General features: G+C 34.5%; 1 protein-coding gene across 2 annotated transcripts in view; it reads left to right on the top strand.

Annotated features, from left to right (window-relative positions):
• The window catches only part of COL4A5 (collagen type IV alpha 5 chain), a 260,757-nt gene that overhangs the window by 147,047 nt on the left and 90,876 nt on the right, over positions 1 to 22,834 (top strand). For both annotated transcript variants that reach the window (XM_047081902.1, XM_047081901.1), the window contains exons 5-19: positions 1,625 to 1,669; positions 1,757 to 1,819; positions 4,126 to 4,179; positions 4,517 to 4,543; positions 6,603 to 6,683; positions 9,049 to 9,111; positions 11,016 to 11,051; positions 11,141 to 11,182; positions 11,342 to 11,434; positions 12,857 to 12,910; positions 13,007 to 13,063; positions 13,324 to 13,368; positions 14,902 to 14,955; positions 17,060 to 17,101; positions 19,868 to 20,000. In XM_047081902.1, the coding sequence (XP_046937858.1) occupies positions 1,625 to 1,669; positions 1,757 to 1,819; positions 4,126 to 4,179; positions 4,517 to 4,543; positions 6,603 to 6,683; positions 9,049 to 9,111; positions 11,016 to 11,051; positions 11,141 to 11,182; positions 11,342 to 11,434; positions 12,857 to 12,910; positions 13,007 to 13,063; positions 13,324 to 13,368; positions 14,902 to 14,955; positions 17,060 to 17,101; positions 19,868 to 20,000 (889 nt within the window). The remainder of the gene's footprint in view (positions 1 to 1,624; positions 1,670 to 1,756; positions 1,820 to 4,125; positions 4,180 to 4,516; positions 4,544 to 6,602; positions 6,684 to 9,048; positions 9,112 to 11,015; positions 11,052 to 11,140; positions 11,183 to 11,341; positions 11,435 to 12,856; positions 12,911 to 13,006; positions 13,064 to 13,323; positions 13,369 to 14,901; positions 14,956 to 17,059; positions 17,102 to 19,867; positions 20,001 to 22,834) is intronic.

Below are 22,834 nucleotides of genomic sequence, written 5' to 3' on the forward strand. Positions count from 1 at the left end.
CTTCAGCTCAGGTCACGATCTCGCGGTCTGCGAGTTCGAGCCCCGTGTCGGGCTCTGGGCTGATGGCTCAGAGCCTGGAGCCTGCTTCTGATTCGGTGTCTCCCTCTCTCTCTGCCCCTCCCCCGTTCATGCTCTGTCTCTCTCTGTCTCAAAAATAAATAAACGTTAAAAAAAATAAAAATAAAATGAAAAGAGATTTGTATACTTACTCTCCCTCACTTCACCACCTTTCCCTCCCTGTGATGAAAATCTTGTTTCCTAATAGCATTAATATAAATTGTTATTTTCTTTATCTTACAATATGCCTATGATAGCTTCAAAATAGCAATTTGCAAGTGAACAAAATAGCAATTTCAATTTTAATAGTAATAATAGAATTTTTAAATGCCATTAATTATTTCTTTGCTGTTCTTTTTTCCTCTTTGAATGGACTAATTTCACTAAGAAAGTGCAGTCAAAATATGTTTTAGAGGCACTTAAAGTAATTTTTTTCTTTGTATGGTTTATGTCAACAACTTGGTTTATATTAGGTTCACCAGTTTCAGTTTGTTTTCAATTTTTAATAATATTTTTATCTCTTCTAAATTTTTACCTTTAATTATTTAAAATATTTACATTGTTGTTTAACAGTGGTATAATCAGAGATGCTTCCCACCCATTCTTGCCATCCCCTAATTCTTTTTCCTCTTTCCCCCACAGGTAATCATTTTTACTATTTTTGGTATATCTTTTCATTGTTTTGTATCACTATCCTTCTCATAAAAATGTAGCATATTCTATACACTACTTATACTTCGTTTCTTTTACTTAATATTATGTCCTGGAGATAACTACACGTTTCAGTGTACATAGATTTTTCTCATTCTTTTTAAAAGCTGCATTGGCTAACGTGTGGACGTACCATAATTTATTTAGTTATGTCCCTATCGTTTCTAGTGCTTAGCTATAATTATGGTTATATGGTCATTTCCAAACTTCAGTTATAACAGTGTTGCAGTCAATAACCTTTCAATTCTGATTTTGTTTCCTAATTTCTAGTGTACCTTTGGATAGGTTTTTAGAAATGGGTTGCTTCAAAGGGTAAAAATGTGTAATTTTGCTAGATATTTCAAATTTCTCTCCGTGGTGTTTGAATCCCATTAGCTGTGTATAAGAGTACCTTTTCCCAGAGCCTCACCTACAAAGAATATTGTCAAACTTGTATTTTTGCCAATTCTGACAGGTAAATTTGATTGAAGAATTTTTGGAGTGATCGCATTGATATTCTCAGGAGCAGATATATTTGCCACTTACCCATCCCCTGCTAAATTCAGTATTCATCACCAACCTGGCAGAACTGCTTTATCTTTTAGAAAAGACATTTCTTCCACTAATTTGCCTGCTCCTGCTAAGTGCAGTGAAGACAATGCTCCCTCAAATAGGAGTTGCTTCTATAGTTTCCTGTAAAAGAGACTTTTAAACATATGTAGGAGCTTTTTTCTATAGCAAGAATGAATGCTAATAATCAATGAGACACATTTGTCCATTGCTATTCTAAATGTAATTTTTATAATTCCTTTGGGTAGAATATAATTTTACTCGTACTGATTGTTGTTTGGTTCAAGGAATTTATTTCTAATTATAGGGTCCTCCTGGACTTCCTGGATTTCCAGGGACACCAGGTCTTCCTGTAAGTAGAATTTGGCCTCTTAATTGAAGATCCCTTAAAAAGTAATCTAAAAGAAATATTATACATGTGTTATATCTCTTTTCAAAGGGAATGCCAGGCCACGATGGAGCTCCAGGACCTCAAGGTATCCCAGGATGCAATGGAACCAAGGTGAGATTTCTTCAACTTAATCTTAGGCAATATGCTTGATAAAAATAGATTTTAAAATTTGAAGAAATCAATATGAAGAATGTTTACGATATAGTAGCTACAGGTCTAGAACATACATAGGATATGTTCTGAGTTAACATTTTCAATATATTAAAACATCAGTAATTCTTTAAACACGTGTATTCAGCTGTGATATTGCATTGGATTGAAAGTTATTTTATTGAATCCTGTTTTGACTTTAGTGTAAACTAGGGTGAGAGTTAAAAAGGAATTAGGATATATATGTTTCAAATATTACATCAGTTGTTAAGAGTAATACTTGTGAGTGTCATTCATTAGCTTTGCCTTTTTTAAAAACTAGGTACAATGTAAGTTCTCAAAAATTCATGTTTAAAACATTTTTTTGACCTTGCCTAATAACATCCCTAAGAAAAATCCTAAAAATCTACCTATAATACAGCACATCAATTTTTACTATAAACTATTAGTATGAAAACAGAAATTCTTCCCTGTCGGCAAAAATGATGAATTTAACAATTTAAAAAGAAAAATAAAACTATACGTATGATAAAACATTTTTTCATGACCATTTTTCTTGTGTTTCATCAGCTGTTTGGGTTTATCATAAAGTGATAGCAAGGAAAAACAATGAGGAAAATTTGCTTTTTTGATAGTTTATATCTTATTCCCTTACTTTTTTCCTTTTCCTATATATTAATGCAATATGTTATTATTTTCTGTATATCCTTTCAGCATTTTCCATTCTGCACATGATACTTTATGGAACTGTTCATGAAATATCATAGATTTTGTAGCTAATGGCATGTGTTAGATTTTATATAGGGTACATATTTAAAATAACTTGAACAAACTATTTTGTATCATGAAGGCTATATTTTGTGATAATTATTGTAGTATATACGTGAAGCCAATAAAGTTATTTTTACCTCCAACTTTTCTTCAAATCATGTGACCCTTACCAACACTACCACCAACAATAACAATAACAATAATAATAACCAATAATAATAATAATAACAACAATAATAAATTTTTTATTTTGGATTTGTGAGGCTTACTTGTGTTCTTCATTTCAGCTGGGACAAACTTACCTGCGTGGAGTTAGTTTGCATGGAACATTGCTGTTAAAATGGGCTACATTCTTGTGTCTATTCTGGTTATTTGTTTGTTTGCTTGCCAGCCTGCCTTGAGCAACAAACCACTAGCCAAAGTTGTAAATTTGAAGACCAATGTGTCAACAATGTATATAGTATGCCATATCATTAAAGGGATCTTTTTCTTTTTTTTGTAAAGCAGCACCTTAGCAGATGTCATGATTACTTTGTGTTTGAGGCCCCCAATTATGTGAGCAAAAAATGTTCTAGATGGATTCATTATGTATACTTTCAGATTAATTTTTTTTAATATTCTTTACTATGTAACTAATAGAATGAGCTCTAGAGATGGAATCAGAATATATGGGTTCTTTGGTTTTCTGTCTTCTAAACTTGATAGGCAGGCCACTTCCTTTCTCTGTGGGCCAATTTTTTCCATATGTAAAAAGTGATGGAGAGAGGAGTACTGGACAATAACTCAAAGGCACAGAGCTGTAATAATTTTGCTCTTTTAAGCCTCTGACGAAGATGTCTCTAGGATTACCATGGCATGTAGGTATTAGAAAGGAGGTTGCATTGGGGTTCTTCTACAGCAATTTTAGCTTTTGTTTTCTAAACCAAATGTCTATATTACTACTTTACAATAGTGAGTGAGAAAAACTGGGTGCCTAGAAAACATAATGACCTGCGATTGCTAGAACTATTGCTATTATTGTCCTCTTGGTGATATTAATGGCATTCTCTCTTACCATCTTTTCCTCTTTACAAAAATAATTTGAAATAGTTTACAATAAAAGAATAATGCAATGGGGCAGTTAAAATAAGGATCTATATAATACATGGGCAGGAAATTGAGATAAATCATTAACTATTAAATGTGATGATGACCAGGAATCTGTGGTGTGATTGTCTCAAAATGGATTTGTCAGAATAAAATGACTAGGGTAGAAGATCTTTTTCTTTATTTCTGATTGGGATTGATGAGTAGGGATAAAAGTATCTTAGAAGGTTGAATTGATATGGGCAGTTGATACTGAAGTAATTGGAAAGGGAAAGCTAATGAATTTTTGGCAATCTGGCATGTTTCAAAATGCCTTTTAACCGAAATCTTTTTAGTAAGTCATTGTTTGTTGGTATAGTTATGTTTTGTTTCTTGTTCCTCCATTACTCTTTCTTTTTAACTCCTTCTAGGGAGAACGTGGATTTCCAGGCAGTCCCGGTTTTCCTGGTTTACAGGGTCCTCCAGTAAGTTATAAAATTTAGGATTATAATGAACACAGGAATTGACAGAAGAAGCAGAAGGGTAGAAAGTGAGCTCAGTGTGTTCATGTGGAGCAAAGTTAGTACATTTTAAACTAGTAAACTATAAGAAGATTTTTAGGAAAAAAAAGTTGGTAGTATAGCTCTGTGCTGGGTAAATGTAAGGATTCCATTGTATTTCATATAAATGTCATCTCTAAGATACTTTGTACTTAGAATGACCCTACAGTAATCCACTCAACTGACTATTTGGAAAGTAGTATGTTCTTTTGCTCGATCCCCTCTCATATGTATAAAACAATCCTTTTCTTTTTAATAATAGGGACCTCCTGGGATCCCAGGTATGAAGGTAAGCATTCCATGCTGGGAAAGTAAACATTTTGAATAAAATATATGAAAAGCCTACAACTTCAATCAGATAATGTCTCTGACTTCTGTCTTAAAATGGATGTTTCTAGAAGTTGTGCAGGTACACACAAGCTACCCTTAAGTAATCTCCTTTGTTCCCATGGCTTTAAGTATCTTTTGTGTGCTGTTATACTTGTAAACGTGTATATAAGACTCAAATTTCTTTTCTGATCTTTCAATTCCCATTACCTTTTGATACAGTTGACCATTTGCTCCCTTTAGAAATGCTCTTTTCCACTGACTTCTGTGACACTACCTTTTGGTGATTTTGCTTCTGTGTCTTTCTGGTCATCACACAGTCTTCTATAAAAGCTCATTTTATTCTATGCAGCAGGTATCAGGACACAATTCTGACACGTTCTTCTATGCCTAGCAATATTCTTAATGTTCATGGTATTATTTACTACCCAGCTACTGGATAGTGAGTCTAAAATAGACTTTTCTTCTGAGTTGGATGCATATATTAAACTGCATCCCTGACTTCTACTCTTATATCCCCCAGACATTCAAATTAACACATTCAGTGTAGACCTAGACCCCCCCCAAAACCTGAGAGTTAATATTTACGTCTTCTACAACTTCACACACCTCCTCATTCCATTCTATCACTAAATATTGTTAATGTGGCCTATAAAATATATCTTGGGGTGCCTGAGTGGCTCAGTCGGTTTAGCATCCAACTTTTGATGTCAGCTCAGGTCATGATCTCATGGTTGTGAGATTGAGCCCCACGTTGGGCTCCACACTGGGCATGGGGCCTGCCTAAGATTCTTTCTCTTCCTCTCCCTCTCCCTCTGCCTCTCCCTTGCTTGAGCGCTCTCTCCCTCCCTCCCTCTCTCTTTCTTTCTCAATAAATAAATTAATTAATTAATTAAATATATCTTAAATTCATCCACTTTTCTCCATCCTCACTGCCACCAGACTAATCATAATGTCTCATCTGGACTCTTGCAATAGCTTCTTCTTAATTAGTCTTTTTTTTTTTTTCGCTACTATCCCGTCACCTCCCAGCCTGACTTATTCTATATATAGTAGTCAAGAATGATCTTTTAAAAACATAAATCAATAGTTTAATCTCACAGGGCTTCCCACTGTCTCTGAGATAAAGTCCACATTCCTCTCCATGGCCTGTAAGACCTGCGTATTCTGGTCCCTGCCTACATATCCAGACTTCTCTTTAAACCACTTTTCCCTGGGCTCGCTCATCACACGGGTCTGCATTAAGTTATTTGAATGTACAAACTCTTCACATTTGGGGTCCTTTACACATGCTCCTTAAACTACCTAGTACTCTTACCCATTTTCACCTGGCTGACTCGTTATCCTTTAGATCTCTGCCTGTATGTTGCCTTCACAGATTGCCCTTGTTTTGACTACCCAAACTGATTTCCATCACTATTTCTTTTTTTAATTGAAATATATTTGACACATAACACTGTATACATTTAAGGTATACGACATGTTAATGTGATACCTTTATATATCATGATTGCCATTGTAACAATAATTAGCACCTCTATCAGGTCACATAATTAGCAATTCATTTTAGTTCTCCACTATTTCTTTATCATGTACCATGTTTTTTCTTCATAGCCTTTAACAGAACATTTTGTCATCTTATTTGTTTACATGTTATGGTCTGCATTTCTCCAGTATATTGTTAGCAACATGAGGACAGAGGTCTTGTTGGTCTCCTTCTCTACTGAGTATCCAGAGCCTAACACAATTCTTGGCAAATGTTAATATTTAAGAAATGTTTTTGTAATGAATGAGTAACTGAAGGTATCACAGGCTCTTAATAAATTGATTGTACTTCAGTGTATTTTGGCCACTTTCCCATTTGTCTTTAAAAGGTAAATTTATTCATGTTAATTACTGAGATCATCTAATCCTCAGGACATTTATGTGACAGATTTAATTCTCAGATCGTTTTTTGTGCTTTTGCCAGTTTTCATGTGTTGTAACTGTTAGTTACAACTTCCATTGATAATTTCTTTCAGGGAGAACCAGGTAGTATAATTATGTCATCGCTGCCAGGACCAAAGGGTAATCCAGGATATCCAGGTCCTCCTGGAATACAAGTAAGCATCCAGTGATTTTCTTCTTTACTGATTAAATACAATCACAGCATCAGTTTTTCCTCTTCAGCCTTTAGTACCCTCTGTTTTAGTTACAGAAATCATCATCTGAAGTTTGGTAGACGTCGCATATACCTCATACCTGAAAATGAAAGCAATCTAGACCAGGGAGAGTTTTATAAAGGACTGTTTTGTTATTTTATCTTTCTATCCGGTTTCCATGGAAATTTTTGTTTTGGGGTTTGACAGCGGAAATAGGCTTCTGTATTCTTATTCTTGTGCTGTGAGGATCAGTAAGTAGTAGGGGTAGTCCTGATAATTGTAAATGGCCTGATTGAAAATACAAATCATAGGTCTCCCATTTACGATATTAGAAGACATCATTTGTAACACTATTAGTTATGCATAACACATGAACATGTTTTGAAGCCTGAAGGAATAAAATTTATGCATAGTGAACATCAAGCATAATTTTAAGAAGATAAGTTATTTTAGCCTATAGATAACACACATAGAAATAGAAATATTTTTCAAGTATTTATAGATCAGGTAGTCAATTTCTTGAGGTTTGTATTTCACAAGGATTGATCCCTTTGCAAAATAATCAGTATTTTCTAATATTTGATTACTAAGATGTAATGTCGGACACTTTTTTCAGTAACTGCCATCTCATTCCATGCTTGACATCACCCATCCATGTGCTCTTAAGAACTCTCAGTGTTGCCCTTTATCTCTTATAAATTTTTGTTATGTAATATTTGAAAATGCAGCAGAATACATTAAAAATATATGTATGTTATGAAGCATAACTACCAAATGAACACCTATGATCTCAAAATAGCATTTGAGAGCTAGAACATTTCAAATAATTGTGAATCAGCCTGTGGTTCCCTTGGGACTCACATCCTTCTGCATTCTACTAAGACATAAGTACCATTTTGAGTTTTCTATTACTTCTTAAAGATAGTTTTATTTTATATATGTATATCTCTAAGCAAGAGTGTTTAATTTTGCTTGAAAATAATATAACATTTATGTAGTTTTCTCCAACTTTTTCTATTTGATATGTTAAGATACATCCATATTACTGTCTGTGGCTATAGTTCATTCAGTTTTACTTCCCTATAACATTCCATTGTATGAATATACTACAGTTTGTTTCTCCAGCCTCCTATTATTGAATATTTGGTTGTTTTGGGATTTTTTTAAATTACAGAATAATCCAGGATTTACACCTAGATATAGAATTGCTGGAGTTCACTGAAGTCAAATTTTCAGCTTTTCAAGATGCCAAATTGTGTTCCACAATAGTTACATCATTCCCTTATCTGTTGTTCCAGTTATTCTCACTTCCTTCCTTGTATTCAATCTTATTTATTTTTAATTTAATTTAATTTAATTTTTTGCATCTCTTAAAAATATTTAATTTTTTAAATTTATTATTAAAATTTTTATTAACATACAGTGTTATATTAGTTCCAGGTGTACAATATAATGATTCAACTGTACATTACTCAGTGCTTATCACAATCAATAAGTATTCTCTTAATCCCCTTCACTTATTTCACCCATCACCCCATGTACCTCCCCTCTGGCACCACCAGTTCTCTTTATTTAAGACTCTGCCTTTTTGTTTATCTCTTTTCTTTGTTTTGTTCCTTAAATTCTACATATGACTGAAATCCTATGGTATTTATCTTTCTCTGACTGACTTATTTACTTAGCATTATACCCTGTAGATCTATCTGTGTTGTTGCAAATGGCAAGATTTCATTCCTTGTATGACTGAGGAATATTCCTCTGTGTGTGTGTGTGTGTGTGTGTGTGTGTGTGTGTACCACATCTTCTTTATCCATTCATCTATAGATGGACATGGGTTATTTCCATATCTTGGCTATTATAAATAATGCTGCAGTAAACATGGGGGTGCATATACCTTTTCAAATTAGTGTTTTCATTTTCTTTGGGTAAATACATAGTTATTTTTTTTCCTTTAAAATAGAGAAGCTACCTTGAAACTGGTAGCCCTTCCTTTCCCATTTCTAGCATAAAAGCCCCACTAAATGCCCATCTTTATAACTTTATATTGTAAAACTTCCTTACAGTGTATTTGTCCTACATTTGTTATCTACCACTGTAAAACAGAATTTTTCTAAAAGCTGCATCCATTCTGTTTAGTTGAATTTCTTTGTAGTTAATCCTTTTATTCTTATACATTTTAAAATTCTGCTTATAATACTGCAGAATTATAGAATTGTATAAGCAATTTGTGGCAGTTATTTAAGTATAAATCTCATTTAGTGTAGTTCTTTGTGTGATATAATGAGGGTTTTTTTTTTCATCCTTTTCTTCACTTCCTTTATAACAGGGCCCAGCTGGTCCCACTGGTTTACCAGGGCCAATTGGTCCCCCAGGACCACCAGGTTTGATGGTAAGTTTGCTTCTGGAATTTCATTTCTCCTACTTTAAAAAACTTCTTATAGGAATACTAATATTGTTTCTGTTACTTGAAAGTAGAATGCATTGTCAATGCTTATTATATATATATATATATATATATATATATATATATATATAATTTACAGGATATTTTACAATGTTATGGTGAACAATATATGTGCTAAGTAATAGTTCCATTTTCTAGATGGAGAAAAATGAGGTACACAAAAGCAAAGATTTAAAATAAAATATCTTGTTGGTTACCTCTTGATGTGTCAGTGCTGAAGCTGATTCTGGCCATTTCATTAAGTCTTCTCAGGCAATTCTCTAGTCACTTGATGAAACATGTTTCTTCCATCTGCAGTTTTCAGTTTAAGAGGAAAAAAAACAGGTATTCCCCCCAAAAAATATTGGCTCTTGTTTCTAAGGGACCTGGGACTAAACAGGATTGGTGAGGATAGTGGATCACTTCGCAGTAGGATAAGGATTTGTGCACCTCAGGAAAGAAGCAACAACTTGTAAAGACCTTGAGTATGCAACCAGTTCTCTTACTTTACTACCTCAATGGTCACTCATATTTTTTCCTGTAATTAAATTCTGAGTATTTTTGCCCCTGCAATACTTAGATTTCATTCGAGTCAGGCTTTGGACTTAGAGCTTTACTATTGCCCTCTTAAAAGGGCAAGAAAATTGTACTTCAGTCAAAGTAATTTCTCATGTGCCACTCTCTCATGTCCCATATATTTAAGTGACAGTTTTCATTATCCCTTTATAGATTGTACAATTTTGCTTGTGACAATTGGTCCTCTATTCTTGACTGAAGGAAATAGCATTTGGTAAATACTAAGAGAATCTACCAGAAAAAGATTGTGATTTCTGCTTTCCTGGAAATATATTGGGGAGAATTAGAAAACCCTTTTGTTTAGTTTATTTTAGTTGTAGACACCCTGCAATGCATGAGACCCTGGACTATGGCACTTTTTCCTGACTCCATTGTTACAACATCAGTAAACCCTATGAGTGTTATTACATCTTGAGTTTCCCCAACCCTTGTGGCTATATAACTGATGCACTCTGCATTCCTGAATGTTCCTTCAGTTAACCCTGATTCAACAGGTGAAGCAAAGTCTTAGAAATGCCACCAGGGTCCAATATGTAAATAAATGGATCCATTGAGATCAAGAGGTGATATACTTGGGCAAACAAATGCCTATCTAACTTTTCAAGCCTTGAAACATTCTCAGATATACAAAGTCAGGTCACATAAAAATGAGACAGAACTAAAAAAGGGAAACACATGCTTTTTAGAACTAGAGAGTTAATTGCCTTGTAACACCTACATTTACCTATAATTCTGATATGAGAAATTTGATATGTTTGTTGAGATTAACTTTTGTATTTATTTTTGGCACTGGTGTTGCCCCTCTGCTTCTACTCATCCTTGCATTTCTTCCTCTGCCTACTTGTATGCTGGTACAGGAAGTCTCCACATTCATCTAGATTGGTAAAATCAATTTAAATGTGAGAATAAAACAGGAAGATACTATTTTGAAGGGCATTTTCAGTCCTCACTTTTTATGAAAACAAATAATTTTTTGAAGCCAAATAATTTTTTTTTAATTTTTTTTAACATTTATTTATTTTTGAGACAGAGAGAGACAGAGCATGAACGGGGGAGGGTCAGAGAGAGAGGGAGACAGAGAATCTGAAACAGGCTCCAGGCTCTGAGCTGTCAGCACAGAACCCCACGTGGGGCTCAAACTCACGGACCGCGAGATCATGACCTGAGCCGAAGTCGGACGCTCAACCGACTGAGACACCCAGGCGCCCCTGAAGCCAAATAATTTTTAATAAATGTATATCCTGTTTATCTTTTTCTGTGTCTACTATTCTTAGGGCCCTCCTGGTCCACCAGGACTTCCAGGACCAAAGGTAATTTTCTTTTTCTTTACATTTTTTATTTGGTATGAATTCTTTTTGTTATTGTCAGTGAGATTTTAAACTAAAATGTCTCTCTTCAGGGGAATATGGGCTTAAATTTCCAAGGACCCAAGGGTGAAAAGGTGAGTAAAGGAAAAAGTTGATTATTCAGCCCTCAGTTTTCTCCTTTCCTCATCATTTGAACTTGTCTTTTTTCTTCTTGCCACTGACTTAGCTTATGTTTTGTATTATTGTCTGTGTAAATTATGAAATATTACTTTCTTATTAAATCTTGCAAACAGGGTGAGCAAGGCCTTCAGGGCCCCCCTGGGCCACCTGGACAGATCAGTGAACAGAAAAGACCAATTGATGTAGAGTTTCAGAAAGGAGATCAGGTGAGTATGTAGACAGGAAACCAATGAACATTTTGCTATAAAAGTGGCTTTCCATTAAAATGCATTATAAGCTGGAATATAGTTATATATGTGAAGGTATTTTAAAAATAACAAGAATTTGAGATAATTAAAATTTTTAAAGAGTTTCATTGAGATATAATTTACATACCACACAATTCACTTATTTAAAGTGTACCGTTCCATTTTTTTGTATATTCACAGGGTAGTGAAACCGTCACTACAATATAATCCTAGAACATTCTCCTCAACCACCCCCTACAAGACCCCATACCTATTTATTGTCACTCTTCATTTCCCCCCAAACTCTCAGCCCTAGGCAACCACTAATCTGCTTTTTGGCTCTGTAGATTTACCTATTCTGATCACTTCACATACATGGAATCATACAATACATGATCTTCTGTGTCTGGCTTCTACTTAGTTTGTTTGAGGGTTCATTCTTATTGTAGCATATATCAGTACTTCATTTCTTTTCGTGGCTGAATAATATTCCCTTGTGTGAATATTCCACATTTTGTTTATGCATCATCAGTTGATGGACATTTGGATCATTTGCATTTTTGGCTACTGTGGGTAATGCATTTGTGTATGAAATTAGGTCATGGTAAAGTAGACCATCATTGTCTTAGATGACAAATAGTGTTACTGTATAAACCCTTGTTGTGTTTAGAAATAATTATCTGGGGGCGCCTGGGTGGCGCAGTCGGTTAAGCGTCCGACTTCAGCCAGGTCACGATCTCGCGGTCCGTGAGTTCGAGCCCCGCGTCAGGCTCTGGGCTGATGGCTCAGAGCCTGGAGCCTGTTTCCGGTTCTGTGTCTCCCTCTCTCTCTGCCCCTCCCCCATTCGTGCTCTGTCTCTCTCTGTCCCAAAAATAAATAAACGTTGAAAAAAAAATTTAAAAAAAAGAAATAATTATCTGATACCTTGTATCTACTAGAGTGGATGGGATCATACAAATCATTTATAGTATAGTGGCCCACCCTTGAACAAAGTGTGTACATTTTTGTTTCACTTAAATGCTAATAAAGAACAGATTGACTGACACTCTGCCATCAGTATGGATCGGGTCATTTAATTCTCTGCCAAAATGGGTGTGTGTTATATAGCTGCTATATTGACTGGTTATGGGTATTCTTGCTTTTTATAAAATGTACCATTAATAATTTCATTTTAAGTGTTGTCTTTTTATTTACCTAAAAACTTGGCTTGTGCACACATCAGAAATTAACTGAGGTAAGCAAAGATGGCTCTGGTTCTTTTGCCTAGCAAATTTCAACTTTGAATTAGAAACATCCTATTGTCTTTGGTTATACTACATGAGTCCATTGTTCAGCTTGTTAAAAGTGTTTTTAGCTAGCTCTAGTATTAATGTTATTTTCCTTTCCCCTATTACTGCATAGGGACTTCCTGGTGACCGAGGGCCTCCTGGACCTCCAGGGATACGTGGTCCTCCGGTAAGTAGCCTAAAATTCTTTAGAGCCATTTAATGTAAATTGGTATTGATACATAGCACTCCACGAACCTGTGTAAAACTACTTTTCGGTGTACAGGGTCCTCCAGGTGGTGTGAAAGGTGAGAAAGGTGAGCAAGGAGAGCCTGGCAAAAGAGTAAGTGTTACGACTATTAATACTCTTTACAAAAGATTTTAAATGTGTGTTTGTGTGTAATTTTATTCTTTCCTCGTAAATCCTACTTTCTTTGTCTCAAAATGTCACAACTGACATAGTCATTTATTTATCATAATACTGAAGTCTGAAGAGTCTACTTAATATATAGTCCAAGGCAGAAAGAAAACTTATTATATTCTTTAGTCTCATACTTCCTAAATAACAAATTTATATTATTGCATTTCTTTTGACTCTTATAGGGTAAACCAGGCAAAGATGGAGAGAATGGGCAGCCAGGAATTCCAGTGAGTAGATAAAGGTCCATCCTCCCACCTGACCCCCTAAAATGGCAACATTTGTATGTGGTGGTAGAGAAGCAGGATGGCAAACAAGCTTGAGTTTGGAAATAGCAGGAATTGATATTATACTTTCTCTTTTGAATATGAATTTATTTCATATTTTAAATCTGATTTATTGAGCTATAACTTGTATACAGTAAAATGAACCATTTTCAGTGTATAGTTCTGTGTGTTTTGACAAACATATATAATTGTATAACCAGCTTTATAATAAAAAAAAACAGTTACATCACCCTCAAAAGTTCCCCCAGTGTTCTTTTGTAGTCTTCTCCCATCCTTACCACCAAAAGCCCCTGGCAGCAATTGATCTGTTCTCCATCCCTGTGATATTCCCTATTCCAGAATTTCATTTAAATACAGTCATACTGTATATAGCTTTTTGAATCAGGTTTCTTTAACATAGCATTATACATGGTACTGTATATCGATAGTTCATTCCCTTTATTGCTGAGTAGTATTTCAATGTAGGGATGTATCAAGGTTTGGTTGTTCATTTACTCACTGGAGGACATTTTGGTTGTTTCTGGTATGGGCCATTATGAATGAAGCTGCTTAAAACATTCACATACAATGTTTTGTGTGAACAGAAGTTTTTTCAATAAAAGTTTTTACAGATCATTCTAATTACTATAAATTAAAGAGGAAAATAAAAGTGTCCAAGTCCAGGAACATTATTTCAAGCGACCTCAGTATCAAGAGTATCTACAGTAATGTTAAAAGAGGTTTTCAAGGACAAAATTTGATAAAATTTTGGAGACCATTCTGAAAGAAAGGGATACTTCTTAACAAGACTGGAAGTTGGAAGTAATAAAATCAGATAAATCAGTGTCCAGATGATTCTGCTAAACAGGCAGTCCTCAATTTATAAACTCTAGATTCACAAATTAACATAAAATGGCTTAATGAGAGGTAAATTTGGGGTCTTAGTTCCTAGCTTTTGGGAACAATTGTGGTCTTTGTTTCATGTTTTAGGCAGCCATGATGATTAGTAATTACCTGTGATTGATTTTCACAGATATCTTCAGGGAAAAGATGTTCTCTGTTTTCCCTGGGAGAACTCAAATCAGGTCAAATAAAGACAATCACCAGACGGGTCAAATCACTACAGTTCTTTGTCAGTGGGTCTTTGAAAGTGCTCCAACCAGTTCTGTCCCTTCCATTTGCTGCTAGGGTGCTGGTATTCACCTTGATTATGAGCTGTTGGTTTTCAAGGTTGTGTGGAGCTGAAGAAGGGTGATGGGAATAGAGCAGGTTCAAATACCAGAAAGCTCTGTGCTCTTACCAAGATTCAATCATTTTGTTTTCCCCAACAAACCTTCCTGGATTGCTGCAAGCCTTTGGCTAATTTCTAGACTTCTAAAAAAGTTGACTCTGACCATTTTTGCCGGTGTTCTTTGTTGCTTTTATGGAGGAGAGCATGTTTGGACATTCTTACTCCACCATTTTTGCTGATGTCATTCTGTCCTCTATGTTTTAAAGGGTTTACCTGGTGATCCTGGTTCCCCTGGTGAACCAGGAAGGGATGGAGAAAAGGTAAGAAGTTTAATACTTTGAAGTGACTGGTTTTATTCTACTTAACATAATCCTGTTCTCTGCCAAGGTGAAGTTCATTTATTCATTTGTTTGTTTGTTTGTTTTTAATTTGTTTTATAATTTACATCCAAGTTAGTTAGCATATAGTGCTCTAATGATTTCAGGAGTAGATTCCAGTGATTCATCCCCTGTGTATAACACCTAGTGCTCATCCCAGCAGGTGTCCTCCTTAATGCCCCTTACCCATTTAGCCCATATCCCCACCCACAACCCCTCCAGCAACCCTCAGTTTGTTCTCTGTATTTAAGAGTCTCTTATGTTTTGTCCGCCTCCTTGTTTTTTTGTTACCTTCCCTTATGTTCATCTGTTTTGTATCTTAAATTCCTCATGTTTGTTGAAGTCATATGATACTTGTCTTTGACTGGCTAATTTCACTTAGCATAATACCCTCTAGTTCCATCCATATTGTTGCAAATGGCAACATTTCATTCTTTTTGATTGCCAAGTAATACTCCATTGTATGTATGTATATATATGTGTATATATATATATATATATATATATATATATATATATATCCCAAGGTTGAGTTTTAAATGAAAAAGTTATAAATAACTAGCTTTTGTATTCAAAACATACCTTCTTTATTCATCTTTTGGTATAGCTCCTTTTTCTTTTGTACCATTTCCTCTAAATTTTTGTTCATTGTCACAAATCACAATTCATGTGGTGGAAATACATGAAGAATTGTTCAACTTTAGCATTTACATTGTGAAAAGTTGGTGCCTTTATTTTGAGCATGTATCAGCAAAACTTTTGTTCTCCAGAAAGTGGATTCAGCACTATTTTAGTGAGGTCCTCATACTAAAAAGGCTTGTAGCTGTGAATTTAGAATGTCTACACTAAACATTTCCATTCTCTGTGCAATTATTGTCTGAAAGTCTGTGGCTAATTCTTTGTCATTTTTTTTCCCATTTGGCTATACAGCCCGACTGAAGTCATTTATTTAGTTATTTATTTTAAAAGTGACTTTGGAAAAAAAAGTGACCTTGAAAGAATATATGAAGCACACATTTCCCTTGTTTATAGCAGATCACAAAATATCCAGTTTTCCAGTCTCTCTGGTCTCTAATTGCTTTATATGAAAACTAGTACTGAAAAGCTTTGTTCTGCAGGCAAGGAGGAAAAAGTGTTACAAACTTGAATGTACCTGGAGGGTGCATATTTTAATGTTGGTTTATCTCTAAACTAGATCCAACTTGAAGCTTGGACTGAGAACCACAGCTAGAATAAAGGAAGATAATAAATACTCAGAGAACAAGAGTTTTTTTTTTTTCAAGTAGTAAATAAAGTGATAGGACAAAGTAACTCTTTAAACTAAAAGGAACTTTTAGATAGATGAAAAGTTCCTATGAACAAGTCTAGAACAAGAAGAGAGGTGTGAGAGAGACATCTATCCTTGGGTTTCGGCCAGTAAAATAACAGTTATATACTGTGTTTTTCATGCTGTAGTAGCTACTGATTAAGAGTAACAGTTTTGCTTCTGAATTTGTTTTTCATTAGTTTCTAAGAGCAAACTCACAAAAGCAGTTATAATTTATTAGCTGTTCCTGATGATAGCTAAATCCATCAGCTCTAAAATATCTGTGACTAATGGAAATGACATCTAGTTTATGCCTTCAACAAGTTTTATGAAAAGAAACAAGGCTAGATGTGAGAAAATATAATGCTTTTAACTGATTCTAGTGGTACCAATTTCTTTATTCAGTATCTTCTTTCTAAAGTATTTATAGTTGCTAGAAAATAGCAATCTTAAAATCAAAGAATGTTACATCTAGAAAAACCTTAGAAGGCTGGTCTGTATATGTGACAGTTAAGTTAATTGATTTGGTCAAAATTGTATAGCTAGTAAATCTGAGACAACATCACAGGTCTGACTAGGCTTATTTCAGTATTGTCTCATTACCTCAAGTAGTACTTCTGTTAGAGATATTTTATTATGGATTCCTGGGTCTTCATGAAACCTAGATATCTGTTACACTTTTAAGGAAATCAGTGTTTTCATATGACTTTTACTAACCTACTTTACACTTGTATTGAACAGGGCCAAAAAGGTGACATTGGCCCAACTGGGCCTCCTGGACTTGTAAGTTTCTTTTCAGTCTTCATTTATCAAACTTATTAATGTGTTTTCATTTTTGTGCCTTAATGTACTCTGTACCTTTTCCTCATATAACAAAATTCTAAGTCATTATCAACTTTTACTGGCTTAAAAGTCTACATATAAAAACTTCAGTGATGTTGACCTCAAAGTCTTTGTATTGCTCTGCCTGTATATTACTTCTCCATGGTAAAGATCCAAAATTATGGCATTGGGTTGTTTTGCCTCATGATTGCCAAAGTATTTATCAAGTAACCAGCAGGTGGTGCAAGTATGGCTTACAAAGTTTCAATAAAAGAAATTTCGGGAATGAGGGATCGACCCTTTCCCTTACAGAGCCCTGGAAAGATGGATTTGGTCTTAATAGGTTTTCTCAATTATACAATTGCCTGATTCATACCTCTTTCTTCCCTGAGTATGTGCCTTCTAGGGGCTCTTAATCAAATGTAGGTAACTGCTCTATGAAAATACACATAGGGGGTTTATGGATTTTCTGTAATGTTTGCATTCACCATGAAATTTAAGTCAAATACGTTTCCAATCTTATTAAGAATAAAATATCACTGATGCAATTTAACATATTGGCTTTCATTTGTGTTGAAATTTGGTAAGACTCTTGCTTTTATATTGCATTAAATCTGCAAAGGTGCAAGTGCCATAAAGCCTGTATGTTCAGGACATTTGAGTAATATTAATTTAATTATTTCTGTCCAGAGTTAGTCTCAGATATTGATAGTTAGTACTTCACAGATCTAATAAGGATATACATAAAGAAGATCGTAGACAATTTTTTAAAAGTTTACTTATTTTGAGAGAAAGAGGGAGGGAGTAGAGAGTGAGTGTGAGTGGAGGAGGGGCAGAGAGAGGGAGGGAGAGAGAGAGAATCCCAAGCAGGCTCCATGCTGTCAGAACAGAGCCTGATGCAGTGCTCAATCCCATGAACTGCAAGATCATGACCTGAGCCAAAATCAAGAGTCAGATGCTTAACTAACTGAGCCATTCAGACGCCCTGATCTTAGACAATTTTTATTAATTTTCATTGTGAAATCAGAACTTTTGTTCTCTAAGAAATAATTACTTTATGAAATGAGATAATAAAATTTTGATAAAAACCAGAAGAAATGGAAATTTGGGGACTGCAGTCTTATCCAGCAGCTCACTTTCCTTTTTGAACTACTATCTCCATTCCAAGTCCCACAACTTTCAGACTCCTTTTGTCTGAATATTTCTTCTATCCAATAGAGCCAGGATGAAATACCATACCTTGCCAGTGGGTGTTGATTTGTACCTCAGTCCAATCTTAAAACTAAAGCTTATTTATCATTACAGCTCTATGAGATTAATTTCTTTAGATTATTTAATATGAAATTGTTTCAACACTGGGATTCTACAAAGACCAAGAGAAAAGGAATAATCAGTTAGTTGATTCAAATCAATAAAGCCCTCCCAAAAGAGAGGAGTTTGTTTTGTTTTGTTTTGTTTTGTTTTGTTTTACAGGAAGAAAAAAATGTGGGTTGATAAAGGGAAAGATTGGGAGATGACATTACAGATGTTTGAAATGGCATATTCAGGGCGCCTGGGTAAACTCAGTTGGTTAAGTGTCCGACTTCGGCCCAGGTCATGATCTCACAGTTCGTGAGTACGAGCCCCGCTTCAGATCCTGTGTCTCCCTCTCTCTCTTTCCTCCCCCACTTGCTCTCTCTCTCTCTCTCTGTCTTTCACTCTCTCTCTCTTGAAAATAAATAAACATTAAAAAATGAGGAGTCCAAGCACCCTTTGTTGAATGGTAGCATCACTGAAATAAATATACGTGGTGCTACTTTAAAAAGACAATATTAGGGTGGCTAGGTAGCTCAGTCAGTTAAGCATCTGACTTCAGCTTAGGTCATGATCTCACAGGTTGTGAGTTCAAGCCCCACGACAGGCTCTGTGCTGACAGCTCAGAGTCTGGAGCCTGCTTCAGATTCTGTGTCTCCCTCTCTCTCTGCAACTCCCATGGTCACCCTCTGTTGCTTGCTCACTTGCTCTCAAAAATAAACATTAAAAAAAAAAAAGAAATGGTATATTCAGAGGTAAAGACAAGAATGTGCAAGATGCATGAAGTGGGTATAATGAGATAATCCTCACTGTCCTAAAACTTTACTGCGAAAAATAACAGGAGATGTGATAAAGGAGAGAGGTACTGAAAGTGAGAAGAGACTTGACAGAGTCCAGGGTGAAAAGTGGCATCAGACATAGTAAGAAGTAGTGAATTTTGAGGCCTTACACCGGATATCTAACACAGAAAAACTGGTTTTTGAGAAAGTATCTGTTAGCAGTAGATTTGGATTTAAGGGGAGAATTTCAGAGGTACTTCTGTTCGTCCAAGTGTGAAATGGGGATAGTAGCTGTGGCAATAGGAAAGAAGGGGACAAATCGGAGAGACATTTTCAGTAAATAATTATCAAGCTTAGGTAATTGGAATGAATTGAATGTGATTAGAGACATAAAAAATAATTCTAGCTCTGTAATCTTGGGCTGGGGTTCAGGAGGGTGGCAATATTATTACTGGTATTAAACAGTTTCTAATAAGTTGAAGGAAAGGAGGGATGAGGAATGTGACTCATAATCTGTGTAGTAGTCTTAATAGTTTTGCATCCAAGAGCTCTGTGAAAATGATGGCATTGTAATCATATATAGCTGCTAGGTTATTTTTAGGAGAACAAGTCTCTTCCTCTTTGAGTTCCTTTATTTTTTTCTTTCATAATAAAGGTAATCCCTAGGCCTGGGACTGGTGTAACTGTGGGAGAAAAAGGAAGCATTGGGTTACCTGGCTTGCCTGGAGAAAAAGGAGAGCGAGGATTTCCTGGAATACAGGGTCCACCCGGCCTCCCTGGACCTCCAGGTAAAAGAGACTGTACTTAATGCTCTTGTGTTTACAGCATCCTTACTAATCCCCATGTCCAGTATTATCATACTAGTTCCAAGGTGAGCATGGCAGTAAAAGACATGAGTATTTTCTAATTGACAGAAACTTCTCAACTCTTACTATAACCTGTCTCACCAAATTTCTCACTTGTACTTAAAAAAGAAAAAGCCAAGTCAGATGGATAGTTCCCTTTTACCCTAAAAATACCATTTCCACTTTTTATTATTAATAAATTACACCCAATGATTCTGTGATCCAAAGATTAATCATTGCATTTTTTTTGTGCTGCTATGGAAAGGAATGCTATTCTAATAATGCCTAGTTTTATAAGATTTCCTGCATAAAAATAGTAAACTATCCACTTAGAAGGCCAGAAATATCTGCTTAGAAATCCCCATGGTGATTTGGTGTGAAATAAAATTTGGGGGCTCAATACTAACTGTTATATCATTCCCTTGTTGAAGATAAACAACATAGTACAGCATTTCTAAATTGGCCAGCCTGAGCACCACCCTTGCTTAGCATGTTTATTTGGATGTTCTCTGAAATGAAGTGATAGTATGGATTTATGTAAAATTTGAGGAAGCATCTGGTATAGTACCTGACACACATGTATGTTTAATAAATTATTATTCCCCACCCTTCAGAAATTTGGCTAATGAAATATTAACATGATGAGATGAGTGAAAATCCATGATCCTCCCAAGGAGAAAGAATAAATGTGGGTCTCATTTAATTCTAAGTATACACTTTGGATTTCCAATTTCAAGATAGTGGACTAAACACATACTGTGTCTAGAAAATTCAGATAAGGAATTCTCCCAGGATGCAGCAAAAACGTTATAGAATTAGATCATATGAAAGAAAAATTAAGAGACATAGGTATAAATTTAGAAGTTCTAGAATTTACATGGAGTTCAAAGGGGAGAGAATGGGACAAGGGGTAATATTTGAAAAATTAATGACTGAGAACTTCTACTTATTTGAAAGAAAACATGAGTCCCTTTGAAACAGCTTATGAATTACCAAGCAAGAGTGAAATAAGAATAATACAAAAATACATAATGACACATTGTTCAGACATTTTAGAATTTAAGGATAAAAAGAAACCCTTAACAACTATATGAGGGAAAAGCAGATCACCAACAAAGCACTAAGAGTCAGAGGAAGATAATGGAGTCAAAGGAAGATAATTTTCAATGTTATAAAGAAAATAACTATGAGTTTGGAATTCTGTATTACATCAAACTATCATCCTAGTGTGAACATGTGATACTTAGAAACTTCTCTAAAATGGATATTGGAGGGTTTAGTCTAAGAAGGAAGAAATTAATTCAGGATGAAGTTGGGGGTGGGGATGGGTAGGATGCAAGAACCAGTGGTTAGGAAAGATACTGGTAAAATATATGAGGTCTAAGTAAGTATTGATCAAAAAAATAATAGAGGTATTTTAAGTAACAAAATGGAACGATAACTATATACATTATTAACATAGGATGTAAGGGTGCAGAGAGAGTAGGGGGAAATCAATCATAAGGGTTTTTTGTCTTATTAGAGAAAGAGAATACTAATATTATTAACTCTGTAAGTTTTTAGAAAAATATAAGTTTAAATACATAGGCTAAAATTTTAGTAACCACTAGAGAAAATGTAAATAAAATGCATGGCTTACACATCCTTTGAGGAAAGAAAAGAACCAAAAAACTTGATCTACATAATACAAGTTAGAATTGGAACAAAACAGACATGAACTGTGGTAAATAGAAAATAAAATATAAGATGATAAGAAGAAGTTAAAAATAAATCAGTAACTCCAATAAATGTGAAAGGACTAAGCACTGATTAAAAGACAAAAACTAAAATAAAATTGTAATAAAAATATATACTGTGCATAATAAGCCTATATAAATTAAAACGACATAAAAAATTTTAAATACAGCAGTTGAAAGATATTAGGCAAGTGATATCAAAAAGAAAGGTGGTTTAACAATTCTAATATAGTATGAAATAGAATTCAATTCAAGAAATACATTAAAAAGACATTTCATATGGACAGATAGACAAATTAAACCACAATGATGTAAAAGTCATGAAACTTTATGCATCTAAAAATACAGCTTTGAATATATAAAGTGAAAACTGAAAAACTACAAGTGATAAATTGGTAAATACCTAACATATCAAGGAGGTGTAAAATAAATCAGGGTATAAATGATTTGAGCAAGACAATTAAACTGTGTATGTGGGAAAGAGAAAAGCTGTGTGCAGCAGAGAATATACATTATTTTCAAACTTACATGAAACATTTATAGAAATTTATTCAATCAGAAAAAAAATCTTTTAAAATTATATACAAACCATGCTCCGTGACCACAGTGAAATGAAGTTAGAAATTAACAACAGAAAACACCAAATTTCTTTACATTTGTATATTAAAATGCACATTTGTAAATAACTCGAGAGGTAAAGAGGAAACAGAAATGGAAATGACAATCTACTGAATGCTAAACTAACTTATATCAAAACTTATTAAACATAGCCAAAATGGTATCCTTAATTTATCACAAAATTAAAGATACTAAAAATAAATGAGCTACTTTGAAAAAATTATAAGAAATAACATAAACATAAAAAAATTAGGAAAAACTTGATAAAGGTAAAAACAAGAATAAACTGTGATCAAGAGAAAAGCAAGTGAAGGCACAAATAAAATCAGTAAAGAAAAGATTATTACCATAAATACAATTAATTTTTTTAAATTATAAGAAAACTGTAAAACTATATCAATATATTGGAAATTCTAAATGAAA

Source organism: Lynx rufus, unplaced genomic scaffold (genome assembly GCF_022079265.1).
Source record: "Lynx rufus isolate CCGP_SWC_20201006 ecotype Redwood Valley unplaced genomic scaffold, mLynRuf1.p SCAF_19, whole genome shotgun sequence".
NCBI lineage: Eukaryota > Metazoa > Chordata > Mammalia > Carnivora > Felidae > Lynx > Lynx rufus.